Genomic DNA, 17,617 nt, shown 5'->3' with positions numbered 1-17,617 from the left:
GCGCAGTACAGGCCCTTTGGCCCTCGATGTTGCGCCGATCCAAGCCCACCTAACCTATACTAACCCACTATCCTCCATATACCTATCCAATGCCCGCTTAAATGCCCATAAAGAGGGAGAGTCCACCACTGCTACTGGCAGGGCATTCCATGAACTTACGACTCGCTGAGTGAAGAACCTACCCCTAACTTCAGTCCTATATCTACCCCCCCTTAATTTAAAGCTATGCCCCCTTGTAATACCCGACTCCATACGCGGGAAAAGGTTCACACTGTCAACCCTATCTAACCCCCTGATCATCTTGTACACTAAGGTAAGATCAGGTAAGGATGGCAGTATCCTTTCCTAAAGGACCCAGGTGGGGTTTTGTACCACTCATCAATGGTCTGCGTACAGCCTTGTAGCTCAGATGGTGCTGGCAGTTAGGTCCGGTGTATGATTGCTGTGTTTCCTGCTGAATGGCCTGTACAGCTCCTCTGTGAGTAACCCCTCTCAGGAGCTCATTGTATCTTCCTGTTTTCTTTGTGCAGTATTTAACTGGACAGGCGAGGAGGTGATCGAGTGGCTCATCAACTATGTCGAGTTACCGCAGTACGAAGAGCACTTCAGAAAGCTGCACATAAATGGACACGATATGCCGAGGTTTGTATATCACAGCCCCATACCGTATTGTTGAGGCACACCGACTGCAGGTCAAATAGACCCTATCCTGCACCCACCACACAGTCAGACAGCATGGAAGCAGATCCTTTCATCCAACTTGTCCATATCGACCAATTTTCCAAACTGAACTAGTCCTGTTTACCTGCGTTTGGTCCGTATCCCTCTAAACGTTTCCTACCCATGTACCCATCCAAATGTCTCCTAAATGTTGTAGCTATACCTGGCTGTACCACTTTCTCTGGCAGTACATTCCAAATACGCACTACCTTCCATGTGGAAACATTGCCCCTCAGGTCCCTTTTAAATCTTTCCCCTCTCACCTTAAACCATGCCCTCTAGTTTTGAGCTCCCGTACCCTGCGGGCAAGACCTTTGCTGTTTGCCTTATCAATGTCAGATACATATTGCCCACCTACAATGGCTCAATGCCAGTCTCTGTCAGACCCAGCCTGTTCCTGATTTTTTGTCCACATAGTTTTGAACCAGCTGATTATGGGGCCATCTGGGATAATGGGATTGGAACAGATGGTTGCGTTGAAGATCATTGGCCAGCACAGAGTCGATGAGCTGAATGATGTCCTCATGCAGAACATCTCTCAATTCTAATACCAAATACTGAAGTGCTAAAGCAGAAACCATGATTGTCATTGTCTGATAAATCCTACATCTGTGGTTTACTCCATACTCCATGGAAGTCAATGGTTAGCTCAGTTGGCTGGGTGGCTGGTTTGCCATGCAGGCTGATACCAACAGCATGGGTTCAATTCCTGCACCATCTGAGGTTACCCTGAACGATTCTCCATCTCAGGCTTTCCCCTTGCCCTGCGGTCTGATAACCCTCAGGTTAAACCACCACCTGTCATCTCTCTCTGTTGAGAAAGTGGCCCTCTGGTAATATGCTTCATACTCCAAGTAACTGTCCATGGTCTTGGGATTGGATGGATTTGTTCCATCAGGAGCTGTGCTGTTAGCTGCCTAGCTATGGAATTGCCTTTCTCAACGTTCCCTCCTCTCTCTGCTCTGCACTTTGTTATATCTGCCTTCCTGTCCAAGCTTCAGTGATCTGATCAGCATCACATTCTGTACCCAAGTGCCTAATTTTGTTTTATGTTGCTCCTTGGGATGCATGGCACTCCCTCAGTACTGACCCTCCGACAGTGCGGCGCTCCCTCAGCACTGCCCCTCCGACAGTGCGGCGCTCCCTCAGCACTGACCCTCCGACAGTACGGCGCTCCCTCATCACTGACCCTCCAACAGTGTGGCGCTCCCTCAGCACTGACCCTCCGACAGTGCGGCGCTCCCTCATCACTGACCCTCCGACAGTACGGCGCTCCCTCGGCACTGACCCTCCGACAGTGTGGCGCTCCCTCAGCACTGACCCTCCCGACAGTGCGGCGCCCTCAGTACACTGGTAGATAAGATTGCCTATTATTTTCCAGTAGGCCTTATTTGTTAGCTACTTCTAGCTGTAGGCAGAGTGTCTCTGATGGTTTTATTTCTGTCCTTTGCCTGTTTTGGAATATGATGATTGGAGAAACCAACAGCTGGATCTGGATGACAGAGTAGATTTGGGAGTTTGGTTTGGAGTTTACTCTGAATGTATCAGTCCTGTTCTTTTACATCGGATCATCTGAATTCTTAAAGTGGCTCCACTTCTGTCCTCTCACAGGACAGCCTAAATCTTAGACTTCCTACATTCCAGTCATGCTGACCGCTTTGCAAGGCCTGGTTGTGTATTCGCTGTTGGCACGGACAAAGTATTTGTGTGTTACTGTCACCGACCATGTGTCGTTTATTTCAGACCTGTCTTGCTGTCAGACGTGCCCATCGTTGTGCAGTTGTTGCACTGTATTGCTTAACTCAAGTACATGTTGAATGTAAAGAACAGCCTCAAAGAGTTGAAACAAATACTGCGAGTAATCTGACTGTCAAAGGAGAGGAGGGGAAGTTAGCTGGGGGAAACCAGCTGGGCTCTTCCCTTTTCCCACCCGAATCACTCAGGATCTGGAATGTGTAATTAGTGCCATAGAGCAATGGCATCTCGAAACTGTAAATCATAAACTGCTGTGGCCCGAGGTAAAGGCAGTGTGATTGTGTGCACAGCACTACACTGCAAGCAGCAGTGAGAGTTCAGTACACAACACTCGCAGTTCATTGACAATCAGACTTGGAAAGTGTGTGAGCTCCTGGTCAGAGAGTCTCAGTCAGTAAACAGACAGTGTGATTGGGCTCTGGTCTGTCAGAATTGCTCAGGGATATTGTGTAGTCTACATGTGCTATGTTGTCTATACTCAGTATGTGAGAATGATATCTGCTCGCTGAGAACAGCATGAAACCCCTTCTCTCTCTCATGTCTGCAATCAACAAAACTAACTCTTTGCTTCTTACTTTGTGTGTATTTTTGCCTCTAAGGAGAATTTTTACTGAAAGTGGGCTGTGTCAATGTGAGCTATTACTTTCATTTGAACAGTGAGGCGTTGGGCTGATGGTGGAGGATGAGGATCACTCTGTGGTTTGCTGTCCATCTTAGAGAAGAGCAGCTGAGGGGGCATCCTTGCTCTTCTGGGTTTTATTTCCTTATTTCAGAGTTTGATCCAAGGACACAGCCACATTTCTTGTGTTTCTCTTAAATGTACCTTTACCATCGATGAAACAACGATCGATGAATCATCGATGAAACAACGATCGATGAATCATCGATGAAACAACGATTCTGGGTTTTTTTTTGCCATGACGTACAGGTAGTCGTATTTTATATGTTTATTGACAATTTGATTAATGTAAGATTTGCTGAGCTCTGTGCAGTAATTTGTCTTTCAATACAAGTAGGTGTTACATGTCTACTCAGATATTGCTTAAAGCAGCTTCAGAGCTGGGATTCTGAAGCATGCTTGCAACTAGCCTCTGGTTTTCAGTAGTTCCAACTGTACAATTATCACTGTAATTAATCACCATCATTTTCTTGCTCAATCTCAGCCTATTCATTATCCAATTTGCTCGCTCCACCTTCCAAAGCTTTTATTTCTGATTTGACTTTTTTGATGGAGGAGCCTGGTTCGTCTCAGTCCTCATGAAAAGGTTGTGAAAGGCTTCAAAAGAATTTTGTGTTTTAGTGTTTCCCTCTGAGCTCTGAAGTTAACATGCCTGAGGTACAGTCTGTGTAGATGCTGTACAATGGGAATATTTTTGTAGAGCATTGGTCTGTACAGTGATTGGTTACATTGATCTCCCATGTCTTGGATCTGCCTTTAATGCCAGTTCTGATTGATAGCGACAGCCCCTGTGTCTGCCTCTTTAGGTATCTCTGTTTAATTCACAAGTCTGGGCCAAAATCACAGAACTGGCGAAACCTTGGCAAATGACTGAGTGGAAATATAAATTTGGTAAAAGTGATTCTGAAACTTAGATTGCCCTACCTCCTCATTGATATCTCTTAGAAAGAGAATAACCAAGGTGATCCTCAGGTCTTAGGGCCAACCATGTTCAGCTGCTTCATCAATGACCTTCCCTCCATCATAAAGTCTGAAGTGGGGAAGTTTGCTGATTGCACAATGTTCAGCATCATTCACAGCTCCGCAGATACTGAAGCAGTGTGTGTTCACATGCAGCAACTTCTGTACAATATCCAGGTTTTTCCTGAACCAGTGGCAAGTTACACTTGTGACACACAAATGCCAGGCAATGCCCATCTCCAGTAACAGGGTAAAAACAATGACTGCAGATGCTGGAAACCAGATTTTGGATTAGTGGTGCTGGAAGAGCATAGCAGTTCAGGCAGCATTAGACCTGAACTGCTGTGCCCATCCATCTCCAGTAACAGACAGGGCACCCATCACCCATTACCATCACTGAATCCCCCACTGTAAACATCCTGGGAGTTACTATTACCCTGAAATTGAACTGGACTCACCACATAATCACAGTGGCTACAAGAGTAGGTCAAAGGTCAGGAATTCTAAGGCACATTACGCCCCTTCTGACTACACAAAATCTGCCCACCATCGCCAAGGCACAAGTCAGGAGTGTGATGGAATACTCCCCACTTGCCCTGGATGGGTGTAGCTCCAACAAACACTCAAGAGGCTCAGCACATTCGAGGACAAAGCAGCTGGTGTTACTGGCACAATGTCTACCACTTTCAACATTCACCCCTTCCACCACCAATGCTCCGTAGCAGAAGTGTGTTCTGTCTAGAAAATGTACTGCAGCAAATCATGAAGGCTCCTTTGACACTACTGTCCAAGCCCACAATCCGCACCATCACTGGAGCAGATAGATGGGAACATCACCCCACTGTGCATGTTCCCCTCCAACCATAAGGCATCCTCACCTGGAACTATGTTGCTCTTTCTTGATTATAGCTGAGTTAAAATCTTGGAACTTCCTAACACCATTGTGGACACACCTACACCAAATGGATTTCAGGAGTTAATGAAGGCAGCTGCACAACCACCACCTCAGTTAACCAAGGGAATAGTCAATATTTCACTGACATCCACAGTTCCCGGCCTGTATGAGACTCCTATCTCAAATAAACAGGGTTTATCCTCTGGAATGGACATTGAATTGCATCCGAATTGGTATCAATAGGTGAAGAAGGTGACCCACTACCATCAGCTGTCAGAGCAAGGCCCATATCCCACACATAAAGTATACAAAACTACTTTGTGATATACAAAAGAAGCAAAGGTGATGTGAGAAATGTTTTCACACAGCGAGCAGTTAGTTTCTGGATGCACCATCGAAAATGTGGTGGAGGTAGATTCAATTGAGGTATTCAAGAGGGGCATTGGATGGTTATTTGGATTGAAAAGGTGTGCAGTGATATGGAGAAAAGGCAGGAAGTTGGCACTGGGCAATAGAACTGGTGCAGACATGATGGGCTGAATGGTCTCCTTCTGCACTGTAACAATTCTGTGATTAGTGCAGAAAGCTGCAGCAGCCTTGCCCTGGTTCTGGTTCCATCCTCCCCCCCGATTCTTTCTTAACCTCCTTAATGGTTCAGTCATGGGTAATAAATACAGTCTTGCCAATGATGATTGGACTGTGAGAATGAATGTATGTTTTAACATTTCTTAGTTTTGTTAGTGGTGATGTTACAATATTGAGTGAAAACTGTTCTTATGTTAGAGATAAAATCTTATTGTGTTTCAGTTGGAATTAGCATTCCCAGCTGGCCTCCTTGACTCTGGTTTGAATTGTCCTTGTGTTGGTAGGTTGGCTGTGAATAACCTCACCCTGGCATGCTCCTTGCTCAAAGTGAACGATCGCAGTCATCGCCAGAAGTTACAGCTGAAGGCTTTGGACACTGTGCTGTTTGGACCACCCCTGTGTAAGTTATTGTGTGATCTCTTTTGTTTCCTTCCCTGTTGCTATGTGCCAGTTAAACCTCTCACACATGATTGCTACTCAAGGGCCAGGACACTGCCTGGTCTTGGGCTTCAGCTCGATCTTACTGCCTGCTGTCCAAATGTCTTTGATTCCCAGGACGCCAGAATCATAGCCAAATCCATGAGTCTTCGAGTGAGGATATTTCGTGTCAACTCAGTCTTAAGTGGATAAGTCCTTATCTTAAGAGTGTGTCTTCAGAATCTTGGATGTTTTTGTGAGATCTTAATCTCTGAAAAGTATGAGCCCGCTAAACTGAGCCTTCCCTCACAGGAGGGCCCTGTCATTCCAGAGACCAGTCTAGTGCCACCTCCTACACTAGTATATCCTTCCTTAAAAATGGAGACCAAAACTGCACACAGTAAGACCATCATACACAGGAGCAGAAATAGGCCATTCAGCTCATCGAGTCTGCCCCACTGTTCATTGAGATTCAGGCTCATCTGGTAATCCTCAACTGCTTTTCCCTTTTCCTATTGCTGTTGATTCTCTTACTGATTAAAAATCTTCTATCTCATCCTTGAATATACTTAATGGCCCAGCCTGTCCTGCCCGTTTCACTAAAGCGGAGATTCGCTACCCTTTGAGTGAAGAAATTCCTCCTATCTCTGTCTTAAATTTTCGATCCCGTACTCTGAGATTATGTCCTCTGGTCCTGCACACTCCCACAAGAGGAAACAGCCTCTTTGCATCTACTTTGCCAAGTCTCTTCAGGATCTTATACATTTCAGTAAGGTCACCTCCCATCCTTCTATGTTCCAATGCGTACAGGCTCAACCTGTTCAACCTTTCCTCATGAGACTGTCCCGCCATACCCAATATCAACCTGGTGGACCTTCGCTGGACTGCTTCCAGTACCAGTATATCTTTCCTTAGATAAGGGAACCAAAACTGTTCACAGTATTCCAGCAGTGGGCTGACTAGTGCCTTAAATAGTTTTAGCAAAACCTTCCTGCTTTTATAGGCAAAAGTGAGGACTGCAGATGCTGGAAATCAGAGTCTAGATTAGAGTGGTGCTGGAAAAGCACAGCAGGTCCGGCAGCACCCGAGGAGCAGGAAAATCGATGTTTTGGGCAGGAGCCCTTCATCAAGAACCGCCCTCAGATGCTGCCTAACCTGCTGTGCTTTTCTAGCACCACTCTAATCTAGACTGTAATCTCCAGCATCTGCAGTCCTCACTTTTGCCTAGTGCCTTGTATAGTTTTAGCAAGATTCCTGAAGAAGGGCTTATGCCCGAAATGTCGATTCTCCTGTTCCCTGGATGCTGCCTGACCTGCTGCGCTTTTCCAGCAACACATTTTCAGCCCTAGTTTTAGCAAGACCTTCCTGCTTTTATACTCCATTCCCTTGAAATAAAGGCCATTGCCTTCCTGATACCCATTGAACTTACATAGAAACTAGGAGCAGGAGTAGGCCATTCTGCCCTTTGAGCCTGCTTCCCCCATTCATTATGATCATGGCTGCTCATCCAGCTCAATAGCCGGTTCCTGTTTCTCCTCCACATCTTTTCATCCCTTTAGCCACAAGGGCTATAATCCAACTCCTTCATGAAATCATACAATGCTTTGGCCTTGACTGCTTCCTCTGGTATTGAATTCTATAGGCTCACCATTCTCTGGGTGAAGACATTTTTCCCCATTTCAGTCCTCAATGGTTTATCATGTAGCTTTCAACTGTGATGCCTGGTTCTGGACTCCACAGTCATTCGGAATATGGTTCTTGCATAGGATCATAGAACCATCCCCACAGTCCGAAGCAGGTCGTTCAACCCAACAAAGACCTTCCAAAGAGCATCCCACTCACAACCACCCTCCCCTATCCTACCTGTGTAACCCTGCATTTCCAATGGCTAATCCATCTAATCTCCACAACCATGGACACTATGGGCAGTTTAGCATTGCCAGTAGTCCGGTTAGAATTGTATGGGTTTCTATGAGAACCCCCTCATCTTGTGAATTCTAGAGAATATAATCCTCACGGACTCAACCCCTGTTTGTATGTTAATACTGCCATTCCAGGAATCAGTCTGGTAAACCTGTTGCTGGACTTCTCAGATAAGGAATCCATTACTGCAGACAGTACTGTAACTGTGGTCTCAACAAGGCGCTCCACAGTTACAGTAAGACATCTCTGCTCCTGTACTCAAATCCTCTTGTTATGAAGGCCAGCACATAAGGGTGACCTTTTAGAGGTTTACAAAATCATGAGGGGCATGGTTAAGATAAATAGACAAAGTCGTTTCCCTGGGGGTAAGGGAGTCCAGAACTAGAGGGCATAGGTTTAGGGTGAGAGAGGGACCTGAGGGGCAACTTTTTCACACAGAGGGTGGTACGTGTATGGAATGAGCTGCCAGAGGAAGTGATGGAGGCTGTTACAATATTTAAGAGGCATTTGAATGGGTATCTGAATAGGAAGGGTTTGGAGGGATATGGGCCGGGTGCTGGCAGGTGGGACTAGATTGGGTTAGGATATCTGGTCGGCATGGACCGGTTGGACCGAAGAGTCTGTTTCCATGCTGTACATCTCTATGACTCTGACTCTATACTATTTGCCTTTTTCACTGCTGGCTGCACCTGCGTGCTTTCCTTCAGGAACTGGTGTACAAGAACACCCAGGTCTCATTGCACAATCCCCTCTCTGTTTATGGCCATTCAGTTTAATACTCTCCCTCCTGTATTTGCGCCCAAAGTGGATAACCACTTTGCCACATTTATCCACATTTTGCAGCAATTGACATACATTTTCCCCACTCACTGAACTTATCCAAATCACACTGAAGCATCTCTACGTGCTCCTCATAACTCGCCATGCAGCTTTGGCGATATAAACACAGTGGCTACAGGAGTAGGTCAGAGGATGGGATTCTGAGGCACATTACTCCCTTTCTGACTCTCCAAAATCTGTCCACCATCTAAATCATTAACATATGTTGTGAATAGCTGGGGTCCTAGCAGTGGCCCTATCATCACTGGGAGAAAGTGAGGACTGCAGATGCTGGAGATCAGAGCTGAAAATGTGTTGCTGGAAAAACGCAGCAGGTCAGGCAGCATCCAAGGAGCCTATCTTCACTGTCTGCTCTTTGTTTTCTGTCTGCCAACAATTTTCTCTCCACCTCAACCCCATGCCCCTTAATTTTTCACATTAATCCCTGACATGTCAAGAGCAGTCTGCAAGTCCAAATAAACTAAATCCGCTGGTGCACCCATGTCAGCTCTACTGAAAATTTGCAAAATCCCAGTAGATTTGCCAAGCGTGATTTCCATTTATTAAATATTTACTAGCTTGTTAAAATTTATGTGTGAGGACTCTAAAATCATTCTGTGCTGTAGTTTTCCATGGTCTTTCTCCATTATGTGGCTTCACCAAAGAGCTGTACAGTTATAGCCAAACATCATCTTTTAGATTAGATTCCCTACAGTGTGGAAATAGGCCCTTCGGCCCAGCAAGTCCACACAACCCTCCAAAGATTAACCCACCCAGACCCATTCCCCTACATTCAACCCTGACTAATGCACCTATCACTATGGGCAATTTCCCATGGCTAATTCACCTGACCTGCACATCTTTGGACTGTGGGAGGAAACTGGAGCACCCGGAGGAAACCCACGCAGACACGGGGAGAATGTGCAAACTCCACACAGACAGTCGCCTGAGGCGGGAATCGAACCTCGGTCCCTGGCGCTGTGAGGCAGCAGTGCTAACCACTGAGCCAATGTCCCAGTCTATACTTCAATCCCATTGTAATGAAAGCCAGCTTGCTACTTGCCTTCTCAATTGCTTTCTGTTAATACTAATTGTTTGTATTCTGTGTGTGAGCACATCCACATCTTGAAAACATATTCACTTTTCTATTCTTACAACCCAAGTGAATAACCTCTCACATTCTGAGCTTAGAACAAAGAACAATGCAGCACAAGAACAGCCCCTTCGGCCCTCCAAGCCTGTGCTGCCACATTTTGCCCTTCCATAGTTTGCCAGCGGAGGTGGTAGGGTCAGGAACAATAGCATCATTTAAGATGTATCTAGACAGATACACGAATGGGCAGGGAGCAGAGGGTTACAGATCTTAGAAAATTGGTGACAGATTTAGATTGCGGATCTGCATTGGTGCGGGTTGGTGGGCCAAAGGCCTTGTACCTGTGCTGCAATTTTCTTTGTTCTTTGTTCATACTAAAACTGCCTTCACTTACAGGATCCATATCCCTCTATTCCCTTCCTATTCATGTATTTGTCCATTGAATGCTGCTGTTGTGTCTGCTTCCAGCACCTCCTCTGGCAACATGTTCCAGGCACTCACCACCTTTATGTGGAAAACTTACTTCGCACATCTCTTAAACTCCGTCCCCATTCCCTCCCCTCACCTTGAACTTGTATCCCCTAGTAACTGACCCCTCCACCCTGGCAAAAGTCTCATATTTTCCACTCTATCCATGTCATTTACAATCTTATAAACTTCTATCATCAACCTCCTGTGTTTCAGTGAAAACAAACCCAGTCTATCCAACCTTTCTTCATAACTAAAATCCCCCATACCAGGCAACATCCTGGTAAACCTTTTCTGTACCCTCTCCAAAGCATCCACAACCTTCTGGTAGTATGCTGACCAGAACTGCACACAATATTCCAAGTGTGACCTAACTAAAGTTCTGTAACGCTGCAGCATAACTTGTCATCCTTACACTCAATGCCCCTTCCAATGAGGGCAAGCGTGCCTTTGGCCTTTCTAACTACTATCTGTCACCTTGTTGCCTTCTCAGTTAACTTGTCTTTATCACTTTAAAGTCTCTGATTTCTCCATAACTCTTATATTCAAACTGAAATTTGTAATGTCAGCAAACTGAGATGTATTATTGTTGGTCTCTTTGTGAAATCATTAATATTAATTGTACATAGTTGTGGCACCGGGACTGACCTCTGCCACACTCATGTGAAGCATCTCAGCTTGGTTACTGTGTGGAAGGTGCCATATAAATGAAAGTGGTTATTGTAGGAAGGGGAGATGCTACTGAAGGAGTTGCACAGTCTGAAATCCCAGGAGAGTAGTAAATAGTGGAGGTGATGTAGTGGGTCTTGATTTCAACATGGTGAGGATACAGGGAGGCATTAGAGCAAATTGTACAGATTATTGATAGTTTAGGATTGAATGGTAATCATTCTGGAATGGTGAACACAGTAAGGTTAGAGAGCGAGAGAAGAGAGGGTTGGGCCGCTGCCAATAACTGGGCCATTGTGAGCGAGAGCCAAGCCAGTCTAATTCCACCTTCAGGAGAGGAAGGCTGTTTAAACATTTCCCTAAATCCTTGAACCAAGTCAGAAAGGTCTAATCAAAGGACAGATGTCACCTCTGACAAATAACAGTCCGTGGGCTAAAAATACAATGCCTAATCTCAGTGCTGCTTCGAAAATAGGAAGTGATAATCTGAGTTTCAGTCAGCTGTTTAATATTTCCATTGATGGGGGTGTGCTATCCTGCAGAAATCAGGCAGTGAGCAGGTGAGATGAAGTTACTTACACACTTCTCCATCATTGCCTGGCCTCCGGAACACTATCAGTGTGAAGTCCCCAGCTTCATTCCCACACTGTGGAGCACAACGTTAGCTCTATCGGTGTTTCATTACGAGAAGTTATTCAATAACGCTGAGGTGGGGACAGCACAAACCCGACGGTATCACTTTAATAAAAACAGACCCTGCTCACCCATCCACCCAGCTCAGCCAGGATTCTAAAGCCCCTATCCCCTATCCACAGTCCTGTGTCTAACCCCGTGCTATCCCTGTCCTGGGAGTGTTTGATGGGGATAGTGTAGAAAGAGCTTTACTCTGTCTGTAACCCGGTGCTGTCCCTGTCCTGGGAGTGTTTGATGGGGACAGTGTAGAGGGAGCTTTTCTTTTGGCAGTGCTGTGCCTAACCATGGCTGATGCTGATGGTGACTATCAGAGATCACAGTGCTTCTCTTCCTGCTCTTCCTCCTTTATAACTGCCTGCATTACTACACCCATCTGGATTCATGACCTGTTCTGGGCACTATATCGAGGGAAGGACAGGAAGGCTATTCGAGAGTGGTGAAAAGACTCACTGGAATGAGTCCAGGGCCAAGGACCTTAGTTACATAGATTGGAGAAGTTGTGATGGTTTTTCAGAGATTTGATCGAGATTTTCAAAATCCTGAGATGTCTGGGCAGAGGAGATGAGCAGAAGCTGTTCCTATCCAGGGAACGGATTTATTATGGGATTGATAAAACAAGCAATGCAGATATGAACACAAGATGTTCATGCACGAAATGGTTAGAGTCTGGAATGTACTGTCTAAGGGTGTGGGAGGAGGGAGGTTCACTCGAGGGGTTAGGGTCTGGAATGTACTGTCGGAGGGGTTGGGGGAGACAGGATCTATTAGAGTATAAGATGGAGTGGATTATTATTGAAAGAGGGGGAATGTGCAGCATTCCTGGGGATGACAGACCACTGTGATATCTTGCCCCTGTGCTGTAACCAGTCTGATATCATTCCCCTGTGCTGTAACCACTCTGATATCATTCCCCTGTGCTGTAACCACTCTGATATCATTCCCCTGTGCAGTAACCACTGTGATATCTTGCCCCTGTGCTGTAAGCACTCTGATATCATTCCTCTGTGCTGTAACCACTGTGATATCATTTCCCTGTGCTGTAACCACTCTGATATCATTCCCGTGTGTTGTAACCACTGTGATATCATTCCCCTGTGCTGTAACCACTGTGATATCATTCCCCTGTGCTGTAACCACTCTGATATCATTTCCCTGTGATGTAACCACTCTGATATCATTCCCCTGTGCTGTAACTACTGTGATATCATTCCCCTGTGCTGTAACCACTCTGATATCATTCCCCTGTGCTGTAACCACTCTGATATCATTCCCCTGTGCTGTAACGACTGTGATATCATTCCCCTGTGCTGTAACCACTGTGATATCTTGCCCCTGTGCTGTAACCACTCTGATATCTTGCCCCTGTGCTGCAACCACTCTGATATCATTCCCCTGTGCTGTAACCACTGTGATATCATTCCCCTGTGCTGTAACCACTGTGATATCATTCCCCTGTGCTGTAACCACTAAGATATCTTGCCCCTGTGCTGTAACCACTGTGATATCATTCCCCTGTGCTGTAACCACTGTGATATCATTCCCCTGTGCTGTAACCACTCTGATATCATTCCTCTGTGCTGTAACCACTGTGATATCTTGCCCCTGTGCTGTAACCACTCTGATATTATTAGCCTGTGCTGTAACCACTCTGATATCATTCCCCTGTGCTGTAACCACTATGATATCTTGCCCCAGTGCTGTACCAATGTGATATCTTGCCTCTGTGTTGTAACCACTCTGATATCTTGCCCCTGTGCTGTAACCACTCTGATATCAATCCCCTGTGTTGTAACCACTCTGATATCATTCCTCTGTGCTGTAACCACTCTGATATCTTGCCCCTGTGCTGTAACCACTGTGATATCATTAGCCTGTGCTGTAACCACTGTGATATCATTCCCCTGTGCTGTAACCACTATGATATCTTGCCCCAGTGCTGTACCAATGTGATATCTTGCCTCTGTGTTGTAACCACTCTGATATCTTGCCCCTGTGCTTTAACCACTCTGATATCATTTCCCTGTGCTGTAACCACTGTGATATCAATCCCCTGTGTTGTAACCACTCTGATATCATTTCTCTGTGCTGTAACCACTCTGATATCATTCCCCTGTGCTGTAACCACTCTGATATCATTTCTCTGTGCTGTAACCACTCTGATATCATTTCCCTGTGCTGTAACCACTCTGATATCAATCCCCTGTGTTGTAACCACTCTGATATCATTTCCCTGTGCTGTAACCACTCTGATATCAATCCCCTGTGTTGTAACCACTCTGATATCTTGCCCCTGTGCTGTAACCACTGTGATATCTTGCCCCTTGAATTTTCAGTGACTCGTCACAACCACCTCAAGGATTTCATGTTGGTGGTTTCCATAGTGATTGGTGTTGGTGGCTGCTGGTTTGCCTACATCCAGAATCGTTACTCCAAAGAACACATGAAGAAAATGATGAAAGATCTGGAGGGACTGCAGAAAGCAGAGCAGAGTCTGCATGACCTGCAGGAAAGGTGAGGATTGTGGAAGTTACTCTGCGTAGTCAGGAGGATGAATTCCTGATGAGCTTTATTCTGTAAGTCTCGCTTCATTGCAGAATGCCAGGAGCTTGGACATTCTCCTCTTGAGTATTTGGTTTGTGGAGAAAAGGGTGTTACAGACAATGAAAGTGGCTGATCTTGACAAAGCTGCTTAGGCATGTTGGCATTGCACCTTTCTGGATCAGGTATTTGGCCCATATCACTCCTATTATCCATTCTTAGGATTTCCCAACCCTAGTTATCCTGAGAAGATGGGTTTGAGAGTCTCCTTGAGCTGCTGGAACTGGGTTACAGAGTCACTTTGATGAATTGTTCATAGATAACCACACTGTGTGGCTTTGGAGTCCCGTACTGGCCCAGAGTGGGAAAGAGGAAAGCTCTCCTTTACTCAGGAGACATCAGCGAATGTGATCTCAGGGCGAGCCAGTACATTGTTATTACTCCAGTCTGACAGATTAATACTCACTTATGCTGAGAGCTGAGGGTTTTTGATGCTGTGAACTTGCCTGGTAAGCAGTTTCTTGTGTAGGATATATCCTACCTGTTCTTGCACAGCTCTCGTATAATTCTGCCAGGGAAGAATGTTGGGGGTAATACTATGGAGCTGATGGTATGTGAAGATTACCAAACTGGACTTTCGTTAGTTCAAATCCCCACCATTGAATATACCTGATCACTGGTCAACTGGTAAAAGAAAAGAAACATTTCGACATGTGCTTGGTTGGGATGGAGAAGGAGGGATATGGCACATTGGACTGGGATAATTGTGACAATTGGGCGGTACAGGCAAGTTGGGCTGAAGGGCTGTAGGCCTCTGAGAGTTTAAAATAATTACCTTGTTGGACTGGAATTTGAAAGTTACGACTCACCATTTTATGATTGTTCTGCGGGAAAGGGAATGTGACCAGTCTTACCCAGTTTTGTCTGTATGTGACTCCAGTCCTAACCTAATTGTGGTTGAACCTTCACAGTGACTGGGAATGGGGAGTCAATGCTGAGTTGCCAGTGTGAAGCCACTACCCAACCCCAAACCAAGAACTAATGAAGAACACGTTTTCATTCCATCAGGTCATGTTCCTGCTCTGGGTCTCTGCTTTGCTCCAGAGGGGTGGCCATGAGCTGCTGAAGTGCCTTGAGTCATGGGGTCACAGTCTGGTTCATGAATATCCTGACAGGGAGTGGAAATGGCCTTCCTCATCCAGTCTGGATGTATATCTGACTCCTGCTCTCTGAAATGGCCCAGAAAGCCACTCAGTCATATCAAATTACCCAGGGCCCTGGGAAAAGCTAGACCACCACCTTTACAAAGCCCCCAGAGACAGTTAATAACTACTGGCCTTATCAGCAGTTCCCACATTCTGGGAATGAACCAATCAGAAAAAGACTTCTTGAATGAAGCAACAGCCATACTGCCATCTGTTGAATGACAGAATTACCTTCAAATCCGTGCTGTAAACTGAAGGCAAAATACTAATTTCACACATGAAACACTCAGCACTTTTGTATCCCTTCTGGCATGTTACCCACCTCAAAGTTAAATCAGACCAGAATATAAATCCAGCAGATTCCTGTTCCCCTACACACACACACACACACATGTTTGGTGTTGAGGAGGTTTTGAACGTTTGGACCCTGCAGGCTGCAGAAGGCACAGGAGGAGCATCGATCGGTTGAGGTGGAGAAAGTCAATCTTGAGCAGAAGCTACGGGATGAGATCAATGCAGCAAAGCAGGAAGCCCAGCGATTACGGGGACTGCGGGAAGGCACGGAGAACGATCTGAGTCGGCAGAAATATGCGGAGGAGGAGTTGGAACAGGTAGGAGTTGTACGTTTCGCTAGGATCAGGTACAGTGCGATGTGTTTGGGCCGTGTGTGCTCACTGTCCGTGGACTGAAACAACTGCAAGTGTAACATTAGAAGCGGATTGGGGTGGGGACGGGCTAGGACTGGGGGTGTGGTTGTGGGTCAGACGGGGCCATTGGTTGTCGTTGGGCACAGATAAGATCAGGCTTTGGGCTTGGCCCTTGGCGATATTGGATCTGTGAACGTACGCCTGGCATTTACATTCAGTCTCACCTGCTGCTTGGAACTGTGGTGAGGGTTCACAGAATTGGTGTAAGAAATGTTTAGGACTGAGATCAGAACAAATGTCTTCACCCTGCGAGTGTGGAGCCTGTGGAGTTCACGACCACAGGAAGCGATTGAGGCCAACAGGGAGAAGGCACCGATAGGAACCGAGTTGAATGATTGGCTGTGAACACAGCAAATGACAGAGCAGATTCAAGGGATTGAATGGCCTCCTCCTGTTCCTACTTTCTGTGTAAGAAGGTGTTAGCTTTGTCCCTTGTCCCCACGCCCACTTTACTTGGGGTAACTAGAATGTGATAATGTAAAATGAAACGCTCTGTGTCTGTCACCCTCAGGTACGGATGGCCCTGAAGAAAGCGGAAAAGGAATTGGAATCACGTGGGAGCTGGTCCCCACCTGAAACCCTCCAAAAGTGGCTGCAGCTGACTCATGAGGTGGAAGTGCAGTATTACAATATCAAGAAGCAGAGTGCTGAGAGGCAGCTGAACATTGCTAAAGAAGGGGTAAGTGCTGTTTGTGAAAAGTCAGTGTCAGGTGAGAGGAGAGAAACAGGTTAAATCCAGGCAGTTTAGGGGGCTGCACAGTGGCTCAGTGGTTAGTACTGCTGCCTCCCAGCACCAAGGACCTGGGTTCGATTCCCGCTTCGGTTGACTATCTGTGTGGAGTTTGCACATTCTCCCTGAGTCTGTGTGGGTTTCCTCCGGGTGCTCTGGTTTTCTCCCACACTCCAAAGATGTGCAGTTTAGGTTGGTTGGCCATGCTAAATTGCCCGTAGTGTGCCGAGATCTGCAGGCTAGCTGGGTTAGCCATGGGAAATGCAGGGATGGAGGAGGGTGTTCGGTCTGGAGGGTTGGTGTGAACTCGATGGGCCAAATGGTACTTCAAGCCTGCTTCCCCTATTCATTATGATCATGGCTGATTATCCAACTGAATAGCAGGATCCTGCTTTTCCCCCACATCCTTTTATCCCTTTTGCTCCAAGTACTATATCCGACTCCTCCTTCAAATTATATAATGTTTTGGCTTCAACCACATTCTGTAGTACTGAATTCCACAGGCACAACACACAAATGAAGGTGGATAAATCCCCAGGAAGCTAGGAAAGTGATCGCTGGGCCTCTTACTGAGATATTTGTATCATCGATAGTCACAGGTGAGGTGCCGGAAGACTGGAGATTGGCTAACGTGATGCCACTGTTTAAGAAGGGTGGTAAGGACAAGCCGGGGAACTATAGACCAGTGAGCGTGATGTCGGTGGTGGGCAAGTTGTTGGGGTAATCCTAAGGGACAGGATGTACATGTATTTGGAAAGGCA

General features: G+C 46.1%; 1 protein-coding gene across 1 annotated transcript in view; it reads left to right on the top strand.

The window, feature by feature from the left end:
- Positions 1 to 534: 534 nt before the first annotated feature.
- The window catches only part of LOC122550986 (stromal interaction molecule 1-like), a 57,401-nt gene continuing 40,318 nt past the window's right edge, over positions 535 to 17,617 (top strand). The window contains exons 1-5 of the mRNA XM_043692570.1: positions 535 to 642; positions 5,879 to 5,994; positions 14,010 to 14,187; positions 15,853 to 16,030; positions 16,638 to 16,805. Coding sequence (XP_043548505.1) covers positions 635 to 642; positions 5,879 to 5,994; positions 14,010 to 14,187; positions 15,853 to 16,030; positions 16,638 to 16,805 — 648 coding nt within the window. The 5' untranslated portion in view covers positions 535 to 634. The remainder of the gene's footprint in view (positions 643 to 5,878; positions 5,995 to 14,009; positions 14,188 to 15,852; positions 16,031 to 16,637; positions 16,806 to 17,617) is intronic.

The sequence above is a fragment of the Chiloscyllium plagiosum genome, chromosome 6 (assembly GCF_004010195.1).
Source record: "Chiloscyllium plagiosum isolate BGI_BamShark_2017 chromosome 6, ASM401019v2, whole genome shotgun sequence".
Classification (NCBI taxonomy): Eukaryota; Metazoa; Chordata; class Chondrichthyes; order Orectolobiformes; family Hemiscylliidae; genus Chiloscyllium; species Chiloscyllium plagiosum.
The sequence above is the reverse complement of the archived record's forward strand: the minus strand, read 5'-3'. Positions and strand labels throughout refer to the sequence as shown.